General features: G+C 34.0%; 1 protein-coding gene across 10 annotated transcripts in view; it reads left to right on the forward strand.

The window, feature by feature from the left end:
* The window catches only part of Dgkb (diacylglycerol kinase beta), a 620388-nt gene that overhangs the window by 134892 nt on the left and 467505 nt on the right, over positions 1-17991 (forward strand). For 5 of the 10 annotated variants that reach the window (XM_004839605.4, XM_004839601.4, XM_021254156.2 and 2 more), the window contains exons 4-5: positions 237-257; positions 10638-10791. In XM_004839605.4, coding sequence (XP_004839662.2) covers positions 237-257; positions 10638-10791 — 175 coding nt within the window. The remainder of the gene's footprint in view (positions 1-236; positions 258-10637; positions 10792-17991) is intronic. The other 5 variants (XM_021254159.2, XM_004839604.4, XM_004839606.4 and 2 more) reach the window with 1 other exon arrangement.

Raw genomic sequence — 17991 nt, forward strand, 5'->3', positions numbered from 1 at the left:
CCATCCCCCAGTTTCTGACTTGGTGCTTCCTGCGTGAGCTCAAGAATTGATATTTCTATCAATTTTCTAATTTGCTATTCCTGTTTCAAAAAAATATTTTGAGACCTATGGACCCAGGATATATTTTAAAATCAATTTGTAAATTTAAACTTTTAGTGAAATCATCAATGATAAGAGATAAGAGTATAAATTACCTTACATTAACACATGTATTCTTTCTCTCCTTGCATGCACAGAAACAAGACATTCTTAACCAAGTAAGACATTTTCTTTTCTATTAAACTCTGTCTTTTCTTCCTTTATTCTGATATAATCTATGATTTTCTCATTCATATCACTAAGCTCTGCTTCTTTACCAATAAGGTATATAGTATGCTAGATTACATAACTTTAATGTTCAAAAACTTACAATTGAGGTAAGGTACGACTGAAATTTTTTCAAATCAATGTATCAAATGGAAACATGTGTAACTTAATAGAATCAAAAAAGGGTCCAGAGTGTGGCCTTGGGTTTCGTAGACTCTGAAATTTAATTTTCTAATTTAGACCAGACATATCAGACTCCAATAAATTAATTTATTTTATAAAAGTCATAATTTATTAATTTACATTGGGAGATTTAAGATTGCATTGAAATGCAATGGTAAGGGTTTTTGTTTTGTTTTGTCTACAATTTTATGTTAGATCCTGCGAGGCAAACATCACTGAAAAGCTATTGATTTTGCTCTCGTGGGAAGAAGGGTAACCAGTCTGTTATTTCACCCACTTTCTCCCAGTGAAATCCATTTTGTAAACCAGTTTTTAAATTAGCAGTTCAGTGAAGTACACAGAATTACAACACATTACTGATTGCTGTAAATAGACATTTCTATCCCACCAGAATAGCTATATGAATTGACTTCACCAATATAAGAATAGTTCTTACTAAAATTCAGGAGTTGTGTAAAATCATAATGATGCATCTGTAGATAATGCTGTATAGGTACAAGCTATATCTTGTTCTCAAGTACTCCAACGAATTCAGTGACAGCAAGCCCTATGCTTTCATGTCCATCATGAAAGTATAATTGGTTGCATTCAAATGATCTTGCTGGATTTAAATATAGGTCTTACATACTACAGTTTTCCAGGATGATACACAAGCAAAACAAGGACTTGCTTACTGATGACATGAATTAGCTTCCATTTCAGGGGATGACCTATTCCTAGCTTCTTTTCCCACATTGGTGAAAACCTATTATCTCCTTCAAATACAGACAGTATGGACTTTGGGACACTGAGAGGGCAACTTCTCAGAGTAAATGGTTGTTTTTATGTGTCCGCAATTTCAGTCTTTACCAATCAAATAGCATTTGTTGAGCAATGTTGGTCAGAAAATGCATCTTTCTTTTGCAAATCTGCATCCATGCTCACGGCTGGTGAAAAACTAGTGTCACAGCTGGCCCCTTCTTTCTTGGGATCAGCAGAATGAGTTTCTATGCCCTTATTTCTTACCTGGGCTCTGTTCCATATGTCCTTCTGTACTAAGCCAGGGATTAATGCGGAGCAGAGTGAACAAAGCGGAGGGCAGCCAATAGGAGAAGAGATGGAGGAGACACACGCAGTATTGTGTATGCATGTTCCTTACCAATATTCTCCTCTGTGTGTTTCTTGTCAGTAGATGCTCTTTGGGCTAAGACAGTGTTGTGCTTCCACACTCCAGGCTTTCTTTTAGCTTTGCACTTGGTGCCCTGTGCTATGCTTTCTGTTAACATCTATACACCTTACATTCAGATAAGTGAGTTACTTTGGCTCCTTAAAAAAATTATCTAAAAATTCAGGACCTGTATGTGTGGTGCTACTGCCTAATATATTTTCTTTCAGTTTTGTTTAGTTGGTGTTGTTATCTTATGGGGCTGGGCCTTGCAAATGCTGGGCAACTGCTTTGCCACTGAGCCACACACCAGCCTGAATATTATATTTTACATGTCTTTAATAAGGATATTGACATTGATGTAAATATTAGCAGTGATATAAACACCTTTCTATCATAAGCTATAATTAGCCTTCCAGAATCAAATTTAACATTTCCTAACTAAATAAAGCATAAGGAAAACATGGTCTTTGGATTTGGAATGAATTGAGTTCAAATCTCATTATCTTTTACCTTAGTGGTGCTTGAATAAGTTTCATGCCCACTTGTGAAATGTAGACAGTATCAGCTGTACTCAGTTGGAAGAGGTATAAATTCTAAAGTATATCTAAAGTACTTAATTGTATCTGGCTCATTGTGGTTTCATTCATATTTAGATAGTGACTGTGGTCACACCTTAATAACAAATTAATTGCATAAAATAGTCTTGAATCATGAACCAAAGGTGAAAGTGAGGATATGAGATACACCCCCAATTGATCCTGTATCAATATTCTCAGAGCTTCACTTTCTTATTATGTAATGAGAAATACAACTCTGTTGTTTTTTCCAATTCTAATATAATATCCTTAAGGAATATAGTGGGGAAAGGGGCATGACATAGTATTTGCTCTCCCAGACAAGCCTGGCCTCAATCCTGAGTGCCGTCCTGATTGTATGTGATCATGCTGTTGCATTTCTTCCATTTCCCACAGCTGTGTGGTACCAGGACAGTTAGCAAGATACAGAAGTTACATGTGAATCAGCATTTGTGTCTCTTCCCTGTTACTTCCAATGATCTCAGTGGCTTTCCTCTTCTAATCAAACCTACAAGTAAGACAGAGTTTTGAAAACATACCACCAGACAAGAAAGTAGAGTGTCTACTACAATTCTCCATTATTAACCTGATAATGACCATGCATCAATCACTCTTGGAATATACAGCACCTTTCCTTTCTATATACAAATTGAATTTTTATGTCTTGATACTCAGAAATGCTCTAGCAAAGAACTAAATCAGGTCCCACAATTGGAAAAGGCATTTGTATGGATAGGGATGTGATTAATTAGTCCATTATAGGATAATTTTAAACAAATCAACTTGACTAGCTCCCTCCAGGTTTTTAACAATTACACTGAGGACCAAACTTCAACATTTACAAAGATACACTATCTTATGTCCATGAAAACACTTAGAACCTCAGAATGGGCCATCTGTTAAATCTTTCCACTTTGAGAGCTTAGATTAGTGATTTCACTCCATCAAGTTGGTAAATGACAGCTATCAAAACTGATCTAATTCTATTCTAATCTGCAGTCATAATTATGCAGAAGTAAAATATAGGTGAATATTTAGAGGATATAAAATAGATTACACCAATTGTATCTCAATATGTTCATTACAAATAGGATTAAAAACAAACAAATAGATTTGGAAAGTGAATTAATAACTCTGTGTAGTTTAAAAATAAGAGCTAACTTTAAGTGTACATTTTAGGGACTATATAAATGTTTTGTCCCTTTAATTTCTTCCATGGTATGTACCAAACAAGAATTTAAAACCAAGCTAGAGAAAAAAAAGAGATGTTGGCTTTTTGCTACTTACCATAACATGTAGAACTCAGGATAGCCCGCCACACTGAGAATTCATTATTAGGATTTTATTTTTTGTTTCATTTGTATTTTTGTATTTTTAACAACAGGAAACTACTTTTTGGAGTCAAAGAATATTGAGCAAAATTAATACTTTGGTAGGTAGGCTTATAATGACTAAGAATTTTAAGGGTTTTTTCAATAAATAGAGGAACTTACAGTTAATATTTTTAAGATGACCAAGTTAAATTTTGTTTTAGAACAATACCTCCAAAGGCAATGTGTGAAAATAGATGAGTAGAAGACAGGATACCAGTCATGAAGCAGTGTAATCAGGAGAAGACAACCAGGGTGCCAGTGGGGGTTGTACTGAAGGCTACAGGCAGATTTTGATTGCATTTCAGATGCATAGTCAAAAGTAAGAGACTACATTGAATGTCATAGGGTGCAAAAAGAGCTACAGATACTTTTTAAATGGGACAGCTGAACAGTCTTGTCATTAATTTTCATTTTTATTCTGTTTGTGTGTGTGTGTGTGTGTGTGTGTGTTTGCTGAACTAATAGTCTTGATAGTCAGTGTAACTTAAAAAGCAGTGGCAAAGTGTCTTGTGCCATATGTAAATATTGAAGAGCATGTCTCTAAAATTTTTCACTGATTACTTATAGCATAAGGCACATTGTAGTTAGAAATGTTGAGGTCCTCAATATTAATTAGGAGCTTTTAATACAGGACAATTTGATGAAATTTTCTGAGTCTCAATTTCTCTATAAATAGGAATAATAATAGTATCTACTTATTGTTAAGTGATTTTATATACATAACATACTTAGCTCCTTTCTTGAAGCATAGAAAAATTTAGTGTTTCCATTATGCAAGTAACATTTTAATGAAATTTCAAATATTATCTTCCATTTAAGGATAGTAGAGCAGAACACTGAAGATGAAGAATAAAAAGAAAGCATAGCAGCCTTGAGAAGTTGCAATAAAAACACCTCAGTGAAGCATGGACCTAATATATAGAGAAAAACACTTTGAACAGAAGGAAACTACTGAATTTCATCCCAGATGCAGTTACTATTGCACATCTAGTATATGCTAGATGCTAAATCTGGTTTGGTGGAAGAAACAAAATGGTCAAGATAATCTGTACTACTAGTGTCAGATAGTACTACTAGGTCCACTTTACAATCCAATGGCAAAACACTTCAACTCAATTCTCCAAATAATATAAATCCCTTACCTGTAAAAATCTTAGCTCCACTCTCCTTAGATTTGAGAGAATATTTCCTACTTTCATTCTGCTTTTTAACTTGATGTCCCATTGCTCACCATGGTAGCAGAATATATAAAGAACAGAATATATAAACTAGCAAGCATTTGAAACCCTTGACCATGTTGTTCTTATTTGCTATGTTTTGTTCTGCTAACATATTAAATATATAGTTATAATCCATTATACTTTGAAATAATGGCATTTTAGTTTTATGAAGTGAAAGAATATATATATATTATATATATGCTTAGAAGCTTTCTGAATTTATTCTTTCTTAAAAATTCTTATCTCATCTGAATTATTTTTGATAGATCGCCTACAAGAAGATAGCTGAGTAAAATTGTACTATTTTTCCCTTCCTAGTGTCCATATTTCACAAACACAATGAAGATCTACAGTGTAACAGACAGTGTTAAACACCCTGTCATGAAAGTAGTGATTACTTTCTGTTCTGGCAGGAAACGAATTTCACATGCAAAGCTGCCTGGAGGCATATCTGTTATTAAGAGTACTCTTTTTAGAAATATTGTCTAAAAGTAAACATACCAGTAAGGGACAGTTAAAATCTGACATCATTCTTAGGAATTATATATACATATGTGTTCATGACATCTTTAGAGGATTTCACTCTTCAAGGAGATTATAAATGTTTATTTAAGTGTATGTTTCAGGAACATTCAAACCTGTACTATTGACAATGTTGACCAGATGATGTCACATTAGATTAAAAGGGATTCCAGATACTGGAATACAAGTTATTTGAGTAAAAACTCTTGATTGCAAGGTATATTGAAAAATCACCAGAAAAATGTTTTCCTTAAAATTTTTCCAATGCATTGCTTGAATGTTATAATTAGTGAAATAACTTGGAGTTTCATTTCTTGCCATGTATAATACTTTACTAAAAAAGGTCATTCCTAATTTTCTCTCTACTGAGTCTTAATAAATGATAGTCTTAAGCAGAATTAATTATAGACAGTGCTTGTCTTGTGCATTATATGCTATGGAGATAGTAAAACATGCTTCATTTACTAAAGCTAATTTAAAAATTAAAAGTGTTGGGATTTTTGAAAACATTTTTTACATGTTTTCTTTACAGGAATTTACCAAATGACAGCTTTAGGTGACTATTGAGGAGCTCTCTGTATTTGTGTGTAATTAACATTAATTTCAGTTCACGCATAAGATACGAAAGAAATTTTTTTTCAAAAGTGTTTTAATATAAATAATATATGCTTGAAATCAGCAGCCATGTTACACATTTAACATATATTCTTTGGCTCAATGATATTTGTATCAGTTTTCAGACTTACATAATTAATTAATCTTGTAAATTAAAGAGTAAAATTGAAAAATAAAGAGTGAAAGAAAACCTCTGACTAATTTAAAACATTACCTGCTTCATTTCACCAGAGTTCTTTTTCTAGTAATTAACATGGTATCTTAACCAGCACTTGTTGGGAGATGAATAAAAGTCAGTACTCATTTTGGAGTTTCATTTACTTAACCTATAATAGTTCAGTGATACATATTAACTAATTAATGAGTGGACCTTAACACAAAAAAGTTCGCTAGAAAAATGTACAAACTTAATATGAACCTTATTTTGTCTTTTATAAAAGAGTGGCATTATGGTCATATGATCCTGTTAAAATGAGTCAGATCACGAGATTCCTGCTGACACCCTCCAATGATTGCTTCTTCCACTCCACGGTGTAACTGTCCTTAGATAATTTAAAGTACTACATATTCTGCCGCAATCCACACAGCTCTAAAATCTCAGCGGCATTTTCTCCGAACCCTCCTTCTTGCTTCAGTCTCCCTGTTCTTGCCAGGGATCCTATTGACATTTATGTCTGAGACAAGAACCTTTATACCTCAGTGCAATTGCACTAGCTGTTTTGTCTTCCCAGAATGTTCTTTCTCTCTGATCACTTTTAGAATTTTTTCTCTCATTCCTTTTAAATTTTTGCTGAGAGAATATTATCTCATTTTCTTACAATCAGATTTTAAACTGAAAGCATATCCTTCCCAATATGTATTGCCCTCCTTCATTTATTCTGTTACACTTAATAGTGTCTGACATGGTAAATAGAATACTTTATTTTTCTCTTTCCTTATTCCCTTCATTAGAAGATTAGCTCCTTGATGGGAAGATTTTTGTCCATTCCAATAACATCTTTACTCTAACACCTAGAAAAGAGCCTGGTGCAGAGTGGGTACTTAACAACCATTTGTGGACTATGAGAAATCTCCAGTCCAAAACTGCCAAGAGAAATTAACGGTGAAGCAACAACATTTATTTTCATTTATTTTAAATCTACTAGGGGTGAGTGGATGAATACTAGTGTTGCATCCTTACTATTATAAGGAATTTAAATGAAAGGACCCAGATGGTCTGATATAATAAAGAAAATCATGTAGAAATGTGTTTTGGATTTGTGCCATTTTGGCAACAATATCTGAGCAGCTCTCTCATTTTGTGTTCTTTGCAGATTTTCTATGTTATCGCCCTGAAAAGGCGGTGCTGCTCCTATAGGAAAAAAAATAGAGAGAGGTTTTAAAATATTAACCATTGTATACATGTGTGTCTGAGCTTACAGCCAATTCAATTTTTAAATATTCAATTCAATTAAATCTTTCCCAGTTTTTCTCATTACTATTTCCATTGATATGTATATATGTGATTTCATTCTTCTTGAAGTCCGTCCATCTTCAAAAACCACTTTTTGTGACAACAGTAAAAACTGATACTTAATTTTGGACAATTTCCATTGAGTCATGAGATAAGAAAAACTGTATAAATTGAAGACATGTTCTATTAATCAGAAATATCTAATCATTTTGTTCAACTTAGAATTTTAGGAAGTTTTCAATAATCTTTTACAAATGAGAAGAAAGGAGATGAGTTACTCAGGAAAAAGATGGAAGAACAATTCCTCAATGGATTGGAAAATACTGATTTAGCTAGTTGGGATGTAAAGAAGTTTGTGTTTTGCAATATTTTAAGTCATGTATGATACTAGAAAACGCAAGAAAAGATTTACTCTCAAGATCACAGTAAAGAAATTGGGACGAAAGTTATCTACTGTCAATAACACTTTAGCAATAAATAATATGACATCATGTGGAAATCATTTGAGAACTAAGAAAATTCTTATTCATTTATCATATCTGTAACAGGATTTCATATAAGAGTAAGGTACCCATTTTTATATTCCTGCTTTCTGAACACAGTAATTCATCAATGTTGCCTAATGCAGAGCAGTTATAGCAAAGTATCTAAGACAAAGTGTGAAGTTGTAATTTGGGAAGATGCAGTGAATTTTAGTGCTCTGGATCAATAAAAAGGCAAGTTAAGATATAAAAAAATCCATCTAACCTCTAGGCAGTGCCTCCTTTTACTAACTTCTCTTTTTATTCTACAAATTTTCATATTATGTGCTCAAGTGTATGTTAAGTGCTTATACCAATTTGTATTACATTTAGACAACAACTCGGAACTGTGCATCCCATACATCATTTTATACAGAGGGAATTAAGGCCTCGAGACATCAGAAAATAAAAGCAAACAGAATATTTTTGCTTGTTAGTCTGGAGAGGACTGAGACTCTTGGGACAGCTGAGGAAGTCTTCCTGAGAGCTGAGAAGGGGGTCCAGGAAGAACATGTGCTACTCCTTAGGACACTGGCAGGGATGCTAGAGAGTTCCGTTCCTGTTTGCCTATTGAATATTTTTCTGGTTTTCATGGTTAAATCACAGGGATTGATCTCGGTATGATTCTTCATGGATGTGTAAGGCACACAATTGAGATTTGTTACATGTTTTTCTTAATAAAGCAAATACTGTCCCTGCTCTCTGTTACTCAGGGGGCTCTCTGTTGCTCTGCTCTTCATCATCTGTTTGGTTCTAAAAAAAAACACTGACTAAGAAAGGACACAGAGGAAGCTATACCATAAGTAATCTTGCTTCTGATCACCGTGCCGATAAATATTTTCTTCTACAAATGCCCCTTAGCTTTGCAGTACAGTGAATTCAGGGTTCATCCGTGTTGAGGATTATCCACCGATGTTGGTCACTCATCCAACTGACTGTGGATTATGAGACCTCTAAGAAATCCCATTAGGAAGAGGTAGCTTCCTCTCAAAACTTGGTAAAATACAGTTGTCTGATTGTTGGCTCAGCTTTGTATTTTGAAATGTTAACTGCATACACTGTGGTAAATTACTCTTTGAAAGTATTTCTATCCAAAGCTATTCTTCATATTTTCATATTATTCAAAGGTTTAGTTATATAATTTACTTTACTAGTAGATTTTATAATATTCTGTGGTACTGATGATTTATTAAATTTAGAATAAAATGAAAGGTTTTTCTATACCACTAATATAAAATATCTCATTTCTAAAAATAAAAAAGCAAAGGAAACATAATAAAACTGAAAATGTCAAATTGAGGTATAGGCATTCTTGAAATTATTAAAAAGTGAAGCTTTTGATTTTTTTGCTTGCATTTATATTAAGTAAAAAATAAAGAAATTACAGTAAATATGCTAATTAGCTCATAATCCAATCTTCAAAAATGTATTTTCTCTCCTGAAATATTTGAAGGCCATTTTCCAAATCAGGCCTATTCAAAATAATATAATAACAGTACAATAAGTATGAAATAATCAAAATTGATTATAATCATTCTTTACCACCTTCCTCCAATATTATTACATGGAAAAATAGACTAATTGTAAAATAACAGTTTAAATAATTAATTTTATTATCACTTACCAGGAGTTTGAACAAAACTAAACACTTCAGCTTGTCAAGTTTCATTTTTGTCTCAGATTCATCTCAGTAAATGAAATTGAATAAAAACATCATGGCCCCTCTAGGGCTCCTATGAGGTCTACGCTTCCTTTTGCTCTTGACTAATACATCTTTATGCTACCTTTTCCTCTGTATGTCTACTAGTCATCTCAAGGCACTAAGACAAATCTCCAAATCTTCTCTTCTGCATGGTCTACATCTGTTTCCCAGAAAACACCCACACATCATTAAACATTCAGTCATGAGAGTTTTGGCCAAGTTCACTCCAATACCATTCATCCACAGGCAGGTTCACAGTTTGCACAGCAAAGGCAAACCCTAGTCCATTGTTCTCCTCTGCTGGAAGAAAGCAAGCTCTCTGGTAGCTGCTGTGAAACCCTATCATTAAGCCTTGAGATGAGAAGGCGATTCCCATCACCTTTCCCCTATGTGGCTATGGAGTTTCTCTGAGTCACACAAATTATCCACAAATGAATATTTAACCTATTGGTTCTGTCATGAAGAAGGCTGTGGAAGCATCTTGAAATGTTTCTTGAAAAGTCTGCTCATAAACTTTTAGAACATTACAGCATCAGTTGGTCTTGGTGTATAGCTGAAATATTAATATTATCCAGTTTTTGTAATTGTCAAAAGCAATGGTCAGCATTATTGAGGAGGAAAGGAGATGAGAAATGCATTTCTTGTGTGTGTACCTTTGGTATGAATGCAAGACACTGCATTGGTTTGTTCATATTAATCACCTGGATTTAATCACCACAACTCAGTTGGGAATGGAAATAACTGCCCCAGATTATAGAGAAGGAAAGTAAGTTTCAAAGAACTAATCATTAAAGTCATACATATACCATGGAAAGAGAAGTATCTAAGTGGAAATAATTTCTTTCCTTCCAGCTATATCAAAGCATAAAACTTCCTAATGTATTTCTCAAATCAGGATATTCATTTTATAAACTTGGATATATAAATATTCAAAGTAATTTCTCTACCAATAATTTTGAACATGTGCAAAATTGAAATACTTTCCTGGATCCTAAAATGTATGCTTAATTTTTTTTTCAGACAATAGATTTTGAAGGTTTCAAGCTATTCATGAAGACATTTCTGGAAGCCGAGCTTCCCGATGATTTCACTGCACACCTTTTCCTGTCATTTAGCAACAAGTTTCCTCATGCTAGTCCAATGGTAAAAAGTAAGCCTGCTCTCCTTTCAGGTGGTAAGTTTATTTACTGTCAAATGTGATAGAGAATAAAACTCTCAAAAGCTAAATCAATATCAAGTGCTCATGAAAAAGAAATGACAACTTGATTAAAAATTGTCCTTTTTGCAAGATACATACTTTCACACTGTGATAGTGTAAATCATTTAAAATGCCATCAATTTAATAATAGTAAAGCTAGAAATAATATAGTTTTTCATTATTTACCACTTGTCTTTTTTTGTTCACTTTTGGGTCATAATTTTAAGAAATACTTCCATTATATTTAGAAAAGTTTTTGAAAAGTATTATTTTTAAATGATTGGAGAAATATGGATACTATATTTGTATACACTTTTACATATGAAAATGTAGACACAGAACAGTCATGGAATAAAAGACGCATTTAAAATCAATCATGGCCTTTGTCACCAAATTTTTACCCTTTGGATTTGTAAACTCAGAACAGAGTTTTGATATTTTTTCTCATAGATAATTAAATGTTTTTTTTTAATGTTTTTTCTCTTATTAGGGTTGCTTTTTGAGGCGTATGAGTACATTATTGCCCTTTGCTAATTCTATCACTCTCCATCCTATCTGGAAAACAAATTTCTCTGTTTACACAAAATAACGCACACAGTAAGAGATGGTATTGCTGGATTGATGAAGCAAAGAGAAGACATGATGGGAAAGTAGATAGACCCACAGGATGCCTGTGCTCCTTTTAGGTTGGAGTAATCAAAATCCTAAAGCCTGGAGGAAGGACCTCTTGGAGTGGGGACACAGTTCTGAGACGGAAACACTGCTGGGCAGGTGGGGGCCTGGGGTGTCCATAGAGGGAGTATTTCCTGGTGGGCTTTTGTAGATCAGATCGTCAAAGAAAGACCAGGACAACAGAGTTCTCCTGAGGGTACATCTCCACAGCCTGTGTAGAATCATGAAACGGGAAGCTCATTGTGTCTTGATTAGTGAGAAATAAGCTGAAGACAAGAGACTGTTCCAATGGAGATGAAATGCTGAGGAGATTCAACACAAAGAGTGAGTTGTTGGCAGGCACTTTTCCCATCTCATTCCTCCTGCTTCTCACCTCTATGTAGGGCACTTCTGGACCCAACAGAAATCCAGATGACCATGGAGAAATGTAGTCTTATTGTAGTGTTTCTCACTCTTAGATATCAGGAAACTTTTGAATTATTAAAACTTTCTTTGTGTGATATCTATGGATATGTACTACATTAATGGTGAGACAATCTAAAAATAGTTACAGTTAACACATTACAATGCTGATAAAAATAAACTATAACAATAACTTCAAAAACTAGATGTAATGATCATTTGTATGTGGATGTGGATGTGTGTGTGCGTGTGTGTGTGCATTGTACAGCTGTTTACTTTGACTTGGAATATCTAATCAACCCTCTGACATTTCATTAAATGGATCCATTGCTTTGCAAAGTACTTTTTGCCACATAAGTTCCTCTCATAACCTACTTAAATATAAGATGATAATTGTACTGATTCCATCTTGAACTTTTCATATTTGAAGATGTTTCTAGCATCGTATCTTTTCAACTTTCTCATACCTCTTCTGTCTCCTTTTAAATATCACGTTCATAATTTAATTATTCTGTCAGGCCAGTGAACAATTTCTGATCTTTTTCCACCCTAAGAGTCTATCACTTGGATCACTCCCTTTATAGATATTTTAAATCAAACAGAACTTTTTTTTTTTTCTGCAAGTGACTCACAAACTCCCAACCCTGCATGGATTTATGATCTTAGATTAGAGTCATTACGTGTTGAACACTTACCAGAGAGAATTTTCATACATATGAATATTGCTGCTACCATTTATTCATTTAATTTAAAATTAGTTTTTGTAGATGTTGGGTATTATTGGTACATTCCCATAGATCAATTTTCTTAATATTTCAGATTTTCTTCAGTTTATTCAGAAATTTCCCCTCAGTCTCAAAACGTTTCTCCACATCACATAAAAGACACTGTCATGGGTAAAATTCCTCAATGACTCCTGAAACAACCCAGAACTGTTTCTTCAGCTCACCAAGAATGCATATTTACTATATTCCAGATGGAGCTTGTTCTCTAGGGATCCTATGAGATATCGAAGTCACTGTGCCTGAAAGCTAATTATATCCTACCCAAACCTGCTGTATTGGTGTTTTCTCTCAGGGTGGATGGTCCCCAAGAATCTATCCTTTCCTCAATACTAAAATATGGAATTCTTCCTACCCTCCACTGCCTTACTCCTCCTCATATTGAGTTAGCCACAAAATGCCATCTATTACTCATGATGACCACTTTTAATGAATCATTCTTGCAGGGTTACAGTTTAATTCATCCTTGTTTGTATCTTGATCTATTAGTGTGTCTCCCAGCTAAGTACTGAGTTTAATCTTCGAAATATTCTTTTTTTTTTTGGTACTGGGGATTGAACTTGGGACCTTGCACTTGCAAGGCAGGCGCCGGAACCACTGAGCTAAGTCCCGGCCCTGAAATATTCTTTTTAACAAAAACTTCATATTATTCCTAGTTTTCCACATTTCAAGTTTTCCCTGTCCACTATTGTAGTGTTTGATCCCATTAGGGTTGCTTTAGTAAAGGAAGTATATAGAAAAGGAGATGAACACATGGAACCCTGGTTACTCATCTTTTGAGACACCCTCCCCCAAGATGACAAAATCTTACTCAATAGCATGAAGGATAATATTGTGTAGGTTATAGAGATTGTCTATAGCTCTCCTGCTTTAACTCTCTCCCTTATGTACTCCAGTATTCTTTCATATTCAGCTCCCTGCTATGCTTAAATCTTCTCTGTTCGCTTAAGAGTACTTTCTGCATGATATTTCTTCTTCCTTTGTCATTACAGCAGAACTCAACTCTTCCTTAAAGGCTCATTAAAGTTTCACTCTAACTAAATAGCATGTGGTAAGTTCCAAATTAGGAATTCTTGACCTCTAAAATGACAATCTAGGGAAAGCCTCTTCCTAGAATCCATAGTGCCCTTGTAAGACATCCCATCTGCTTCTGGTTACAACCCTGTCCCTCTCCATCTGGGCTAGGCCACTCCACACAGACCTGAGCGACATTAACAGAGGACTTTCAGAGTTCAGAAGAAGGTAGGGTTATTAGTAGTACTGAGGGGTCTGGGTCTATGCCTTAACATCTGCTGGGCTGCTGCAGATGGAGTGAATGGAGGAGAATAGCAGGAGAGGAGAGAGAAGTAGTCAAGACCATGTAGGGATGAGTCAGTCATGCTACTTTATTAATTTGTCCAGGGTTCCCAAACATGCAATTTGAGACTACAGGGTTTATGTGATTATAAGACAAGGAGATTTCTTGCATTGAATCAGAATTTAAATTGTATCGGTACATTCATTAATGCTGACATACTTATCAGTGCAATAAACTTACATACCAACACAAAAATATTCTAGAAATAAAGACAAAAGGCTTTTTATCTACTGGATTAATGACATTTATTTTTTCAACCATCATATTTCTTACACCTCTATAGTGTCCTATTGATAATTTTAATGATTATTATTATTAGTAGTAGTAGTAGTAGTAGTAGTAGTAGCTGTAATCCAAACATTACTTTACTTCAACAAATATTTTATGCAACAATCAGAAAAACCTCACAACTACAAGGTCCTGTTCATGATAAAATTACTCTTAGTAAAGAAAAAGTTCTCCTCAAGTCTCCCTTTCAATTATTAAATGACTTTTAATACATTGGACTTGGATATACAGGTATCTTTAATCTTTCACTTGAATAGTACTTGTAAATTATGATATGCAATTTTTCAAATTTTACCATTAAATTTATTCACTGAAAATAAAGGATTTTAAAAAAAATTTCAGTCATATCTTAATTATTGCCAATTAAACAATATTATTAGTATTTATGCACTTTCATGTTCAATAATATTTATGAACACCTGTGATATTCTAACAATGACAGTGTAACTATGTAATCTATGATACACTGTAAAACTAGTAGCAACTAGAAAATATACAATGATGTTGAGAATTTCCTTTTTTCAGCTAGAATTAAAGCTCTATGGAAATGAAATTTTTTATCTGCTTTGTTCATTGATGTAGTCTCAGTACCTAGGATCTGGTTTTACATAACGAGTGCTAAAGGTCCCAAATATTCATTCCAATATATGTTTAGAACGGGCATGCCAGTTATATAACAAAGAGATAGGCAATAAAAATATTCATAATCCATTTCACTACAAACAATTTCTGTTAACATTTGGCAAATACCAGTATGTTTGACCATGCAGAATCACACGTAGTCATGCTCAGGCACAGACATGTTTCTAATGAATAGCCCAAGGCATTGGCTGAATGGAAAGTGAAAATTTAGAGCTGTTTACTATGGGTGAGATTTCTAATTTTTTTCCAAAATTTTATTAATTCATCAGTATCCCTCTCATAGTAAAGGTCACTTTATTGACATGCAAGAGGCAGATTCTCTGATTTATTTTTGTCTTTCTGCTCTACTCCAACAGAATCATGCTTGTAATGTAATACTCTCATTCAAACTGCCCCTTAAATTGTACCTGTGAAGTTTTTCTTTGCCTTTATTTTTTAAATGCAAAATAGAAATAAGTGTATCTAATTCACTGAGAATAGTGAAAGTAAAAATTTTTACATATATAAATCATTTAAAATACATAGAATTAGATACACTATAAATCCTCAATAAATACCCACCCTTATTACTATTTATTAAACAGACTCTATTACAGTGTTGTTGTTGTTGTTATTGTTGTTTTTTTACATTTTTTGGTACTGGGGATTGAACTCCTGACCTTGTGTTTGTGTGGCAGGTGGCAGCTAATAGTGTTTTTGATCCATATATCACATAAAGATGAAATTCACCTTAGGTTTTATCTAGGATGCCATCTATTCTGAAATAATAGAGACAATTTAAGGAGTATCACTATGATTTCTTTTCATTGTGAGAAATATGGGCAATTTGGAATTATGGCCTATTTAATACGTGGAGGTTTACTTTTTTTTTCTCATACTTAGATATATTCATGTCACTGAGAGAAATTCATCCGACTCTCAATTTTCTACCTGCAGACAGGATACGGCCAAAATAGTCTGATATAGGAGCCATTTGCTTCATGTAGCTACTTAAATTTAAATTCATTAAAAAATAAATAAAACGGAATTCCACTTCTTAGTCACACAAGAGATGTTTCACATGGCCAACAGCCTTGTGTGATGAATGCTCTTGAATTGAACAAGTGCATATTTGGACCATTTCCACCACTGCAGAGAGTTGTATAAGACAATGGTATAGACAGATCCTGTTTTTCCTGTTTTAATGACACCCCAAAGTTTGCAATTAGGTGATCTGCCTTCAACTCTTGAATCCCCCAATTGACAGCACTGTGACTGAGGAGCTCACTTTATTAACTGACTTTCTATTTTCTCATTTCTAAAATGGAATGTTAGGGTCAAATAAGACAACTGTGCTGAAATGCTGTATGCCACCAAGAGCTGTTACAGTGTTACTATTTCTCCTCCAAAATGTTGTTCTGCTGCTACAGTACCAGCCTCAACTAGCTGCACTTCTTCAATTCTGGCTCTTTGAATTGTTTGTTCAGGAGTTTTGCCCATGTCAATACAGATGAAGCCCAGTGTACGTTCTCAGAGTTGCATCTGGCCTCAGTCTCCTGTCAGGGACTATACCCCATAATCTGTCTTCGTGTCATAAGGAATCAGTCTTTCACAGTTTTGTTCATTTGTAACCAAATCCATCTCACTTTGTTCAGGGTTTGTGTAAGCGAACATAAAAGTAATTATAATTCTCTCCTAAGACAAGGTTAAGGGGTCCTGCATCAGAATCATACATGACAATACTGTATCACCTGCTTTTCCTCTTAGGTATCTGTGCAGCTCAGCACAATTATTAGTATGGATATTAGAAGTATCACTGTTTTATGTAAAAAAAAACTGCTTCATAAGCCTGATAAACTTCTGTAGATTGAAATAGTCTAAAAATGGAAAAACTAAATTGGTAGCTTTTATTGCTTTACACATTTAGAGGTATAATTTATTTTAATAGTTTTGCATTTTTTCATCTTAAAAGAAGAAGGAAAAGCAAAGATAATGCCACCATTTTCATTATCTAAAATGGAAGTCTTTGGAAATGAAATGAGCTGCAATAGAGGCATTAAACTGACATGTACTCAGAATTTATTTGCTAATAATTGAACTTTCAGACTGGCATTAAAGATACCTATTAGAACAAAACCTTTTAAAGTTTAGTACTTCAAGAAGTAGATTGAAGTAAAATGAAAACAATGTTTTGAAAAGAATAATCACAGCAGGCAATATTCAATTTTACAAATGCTATTTTCATAATTAAAACATGGAGAGAAATGTTCTTAAATACATACATATATATGCGTCATCATGAAAACACAGAAAAATGTTCTCAAAATACGAAGTGATTTTTCCTAATAAACCCAACACACTGTAATTACAATGCTTATTTTTCATTTAATTTTTTACTCTATTACAGACCATAATAAATATGCATACGTATATAGATATATATATATATATATATGTGTGTAGGAATATTTACAGAGAGGTTATGCACTTGCTTCACTTTGGTGGGGAATAATTAAAGTAGGATACCTGGGACAAATGAACAAAGAAGCAAGTAGAGCATCAATTAGTCACAAGATCTTCAGAAGTAACTATGACCAACTGTATGGAAACAAAATCTTTTGTTGTACCTATCTTTGTGTTCAAGTTGCAATTCCAAGGGGAAATTTTTCTCAATGATTAGCTGGGTAAAAATGGTCCTTCTTAATGGATCATGGGATTTTAAGCCTTTTGAGCTGGGGTTGTAGCTCAGTGGTAGAAATCTAACCTGGAATAGTTGTGTTCCATTCCCAGCAATGAAGAAGAAAAATAAAAGGAAAAGAAAAGAAGAAGGAAGGAAGGAAGGAAGGAAGGAAGGAAAGAAAAGAGAAGAGAGAAAGGGAGGAACCAGGGACTGAGAGAGGGAGACAGGCAGGGAGGGAGGAAGGGAGGGAGGGAGGGGAGAGAGAGAGAGAAAAGAAAAAAATTTGAACTTCTTGATTAGAAGCTATTGCTGCCCCAGAGGTCTGTGAGATTCTATTTACCATCTAACTGAGGAGCTATAGCGGTAATTTCTTG

The sequence above is a fragment of the Heterocephalus glaber genome, unplaced genomic scaffold (genome assembly GCF_053883595.1).
Source record: "Heterocephalus glaber isolate CG9 unplaced genomic scaffold, H.glaber_assembly_v1.0 deba00000676, whole genome shotgun sequence".
NCBI classification, from domain to species: Eukaryota; Metazoa; Chordata; class Mammalia; order Rodentia; family Bathyergidae; genus Heterocephalus; species Heterocephalus glaber.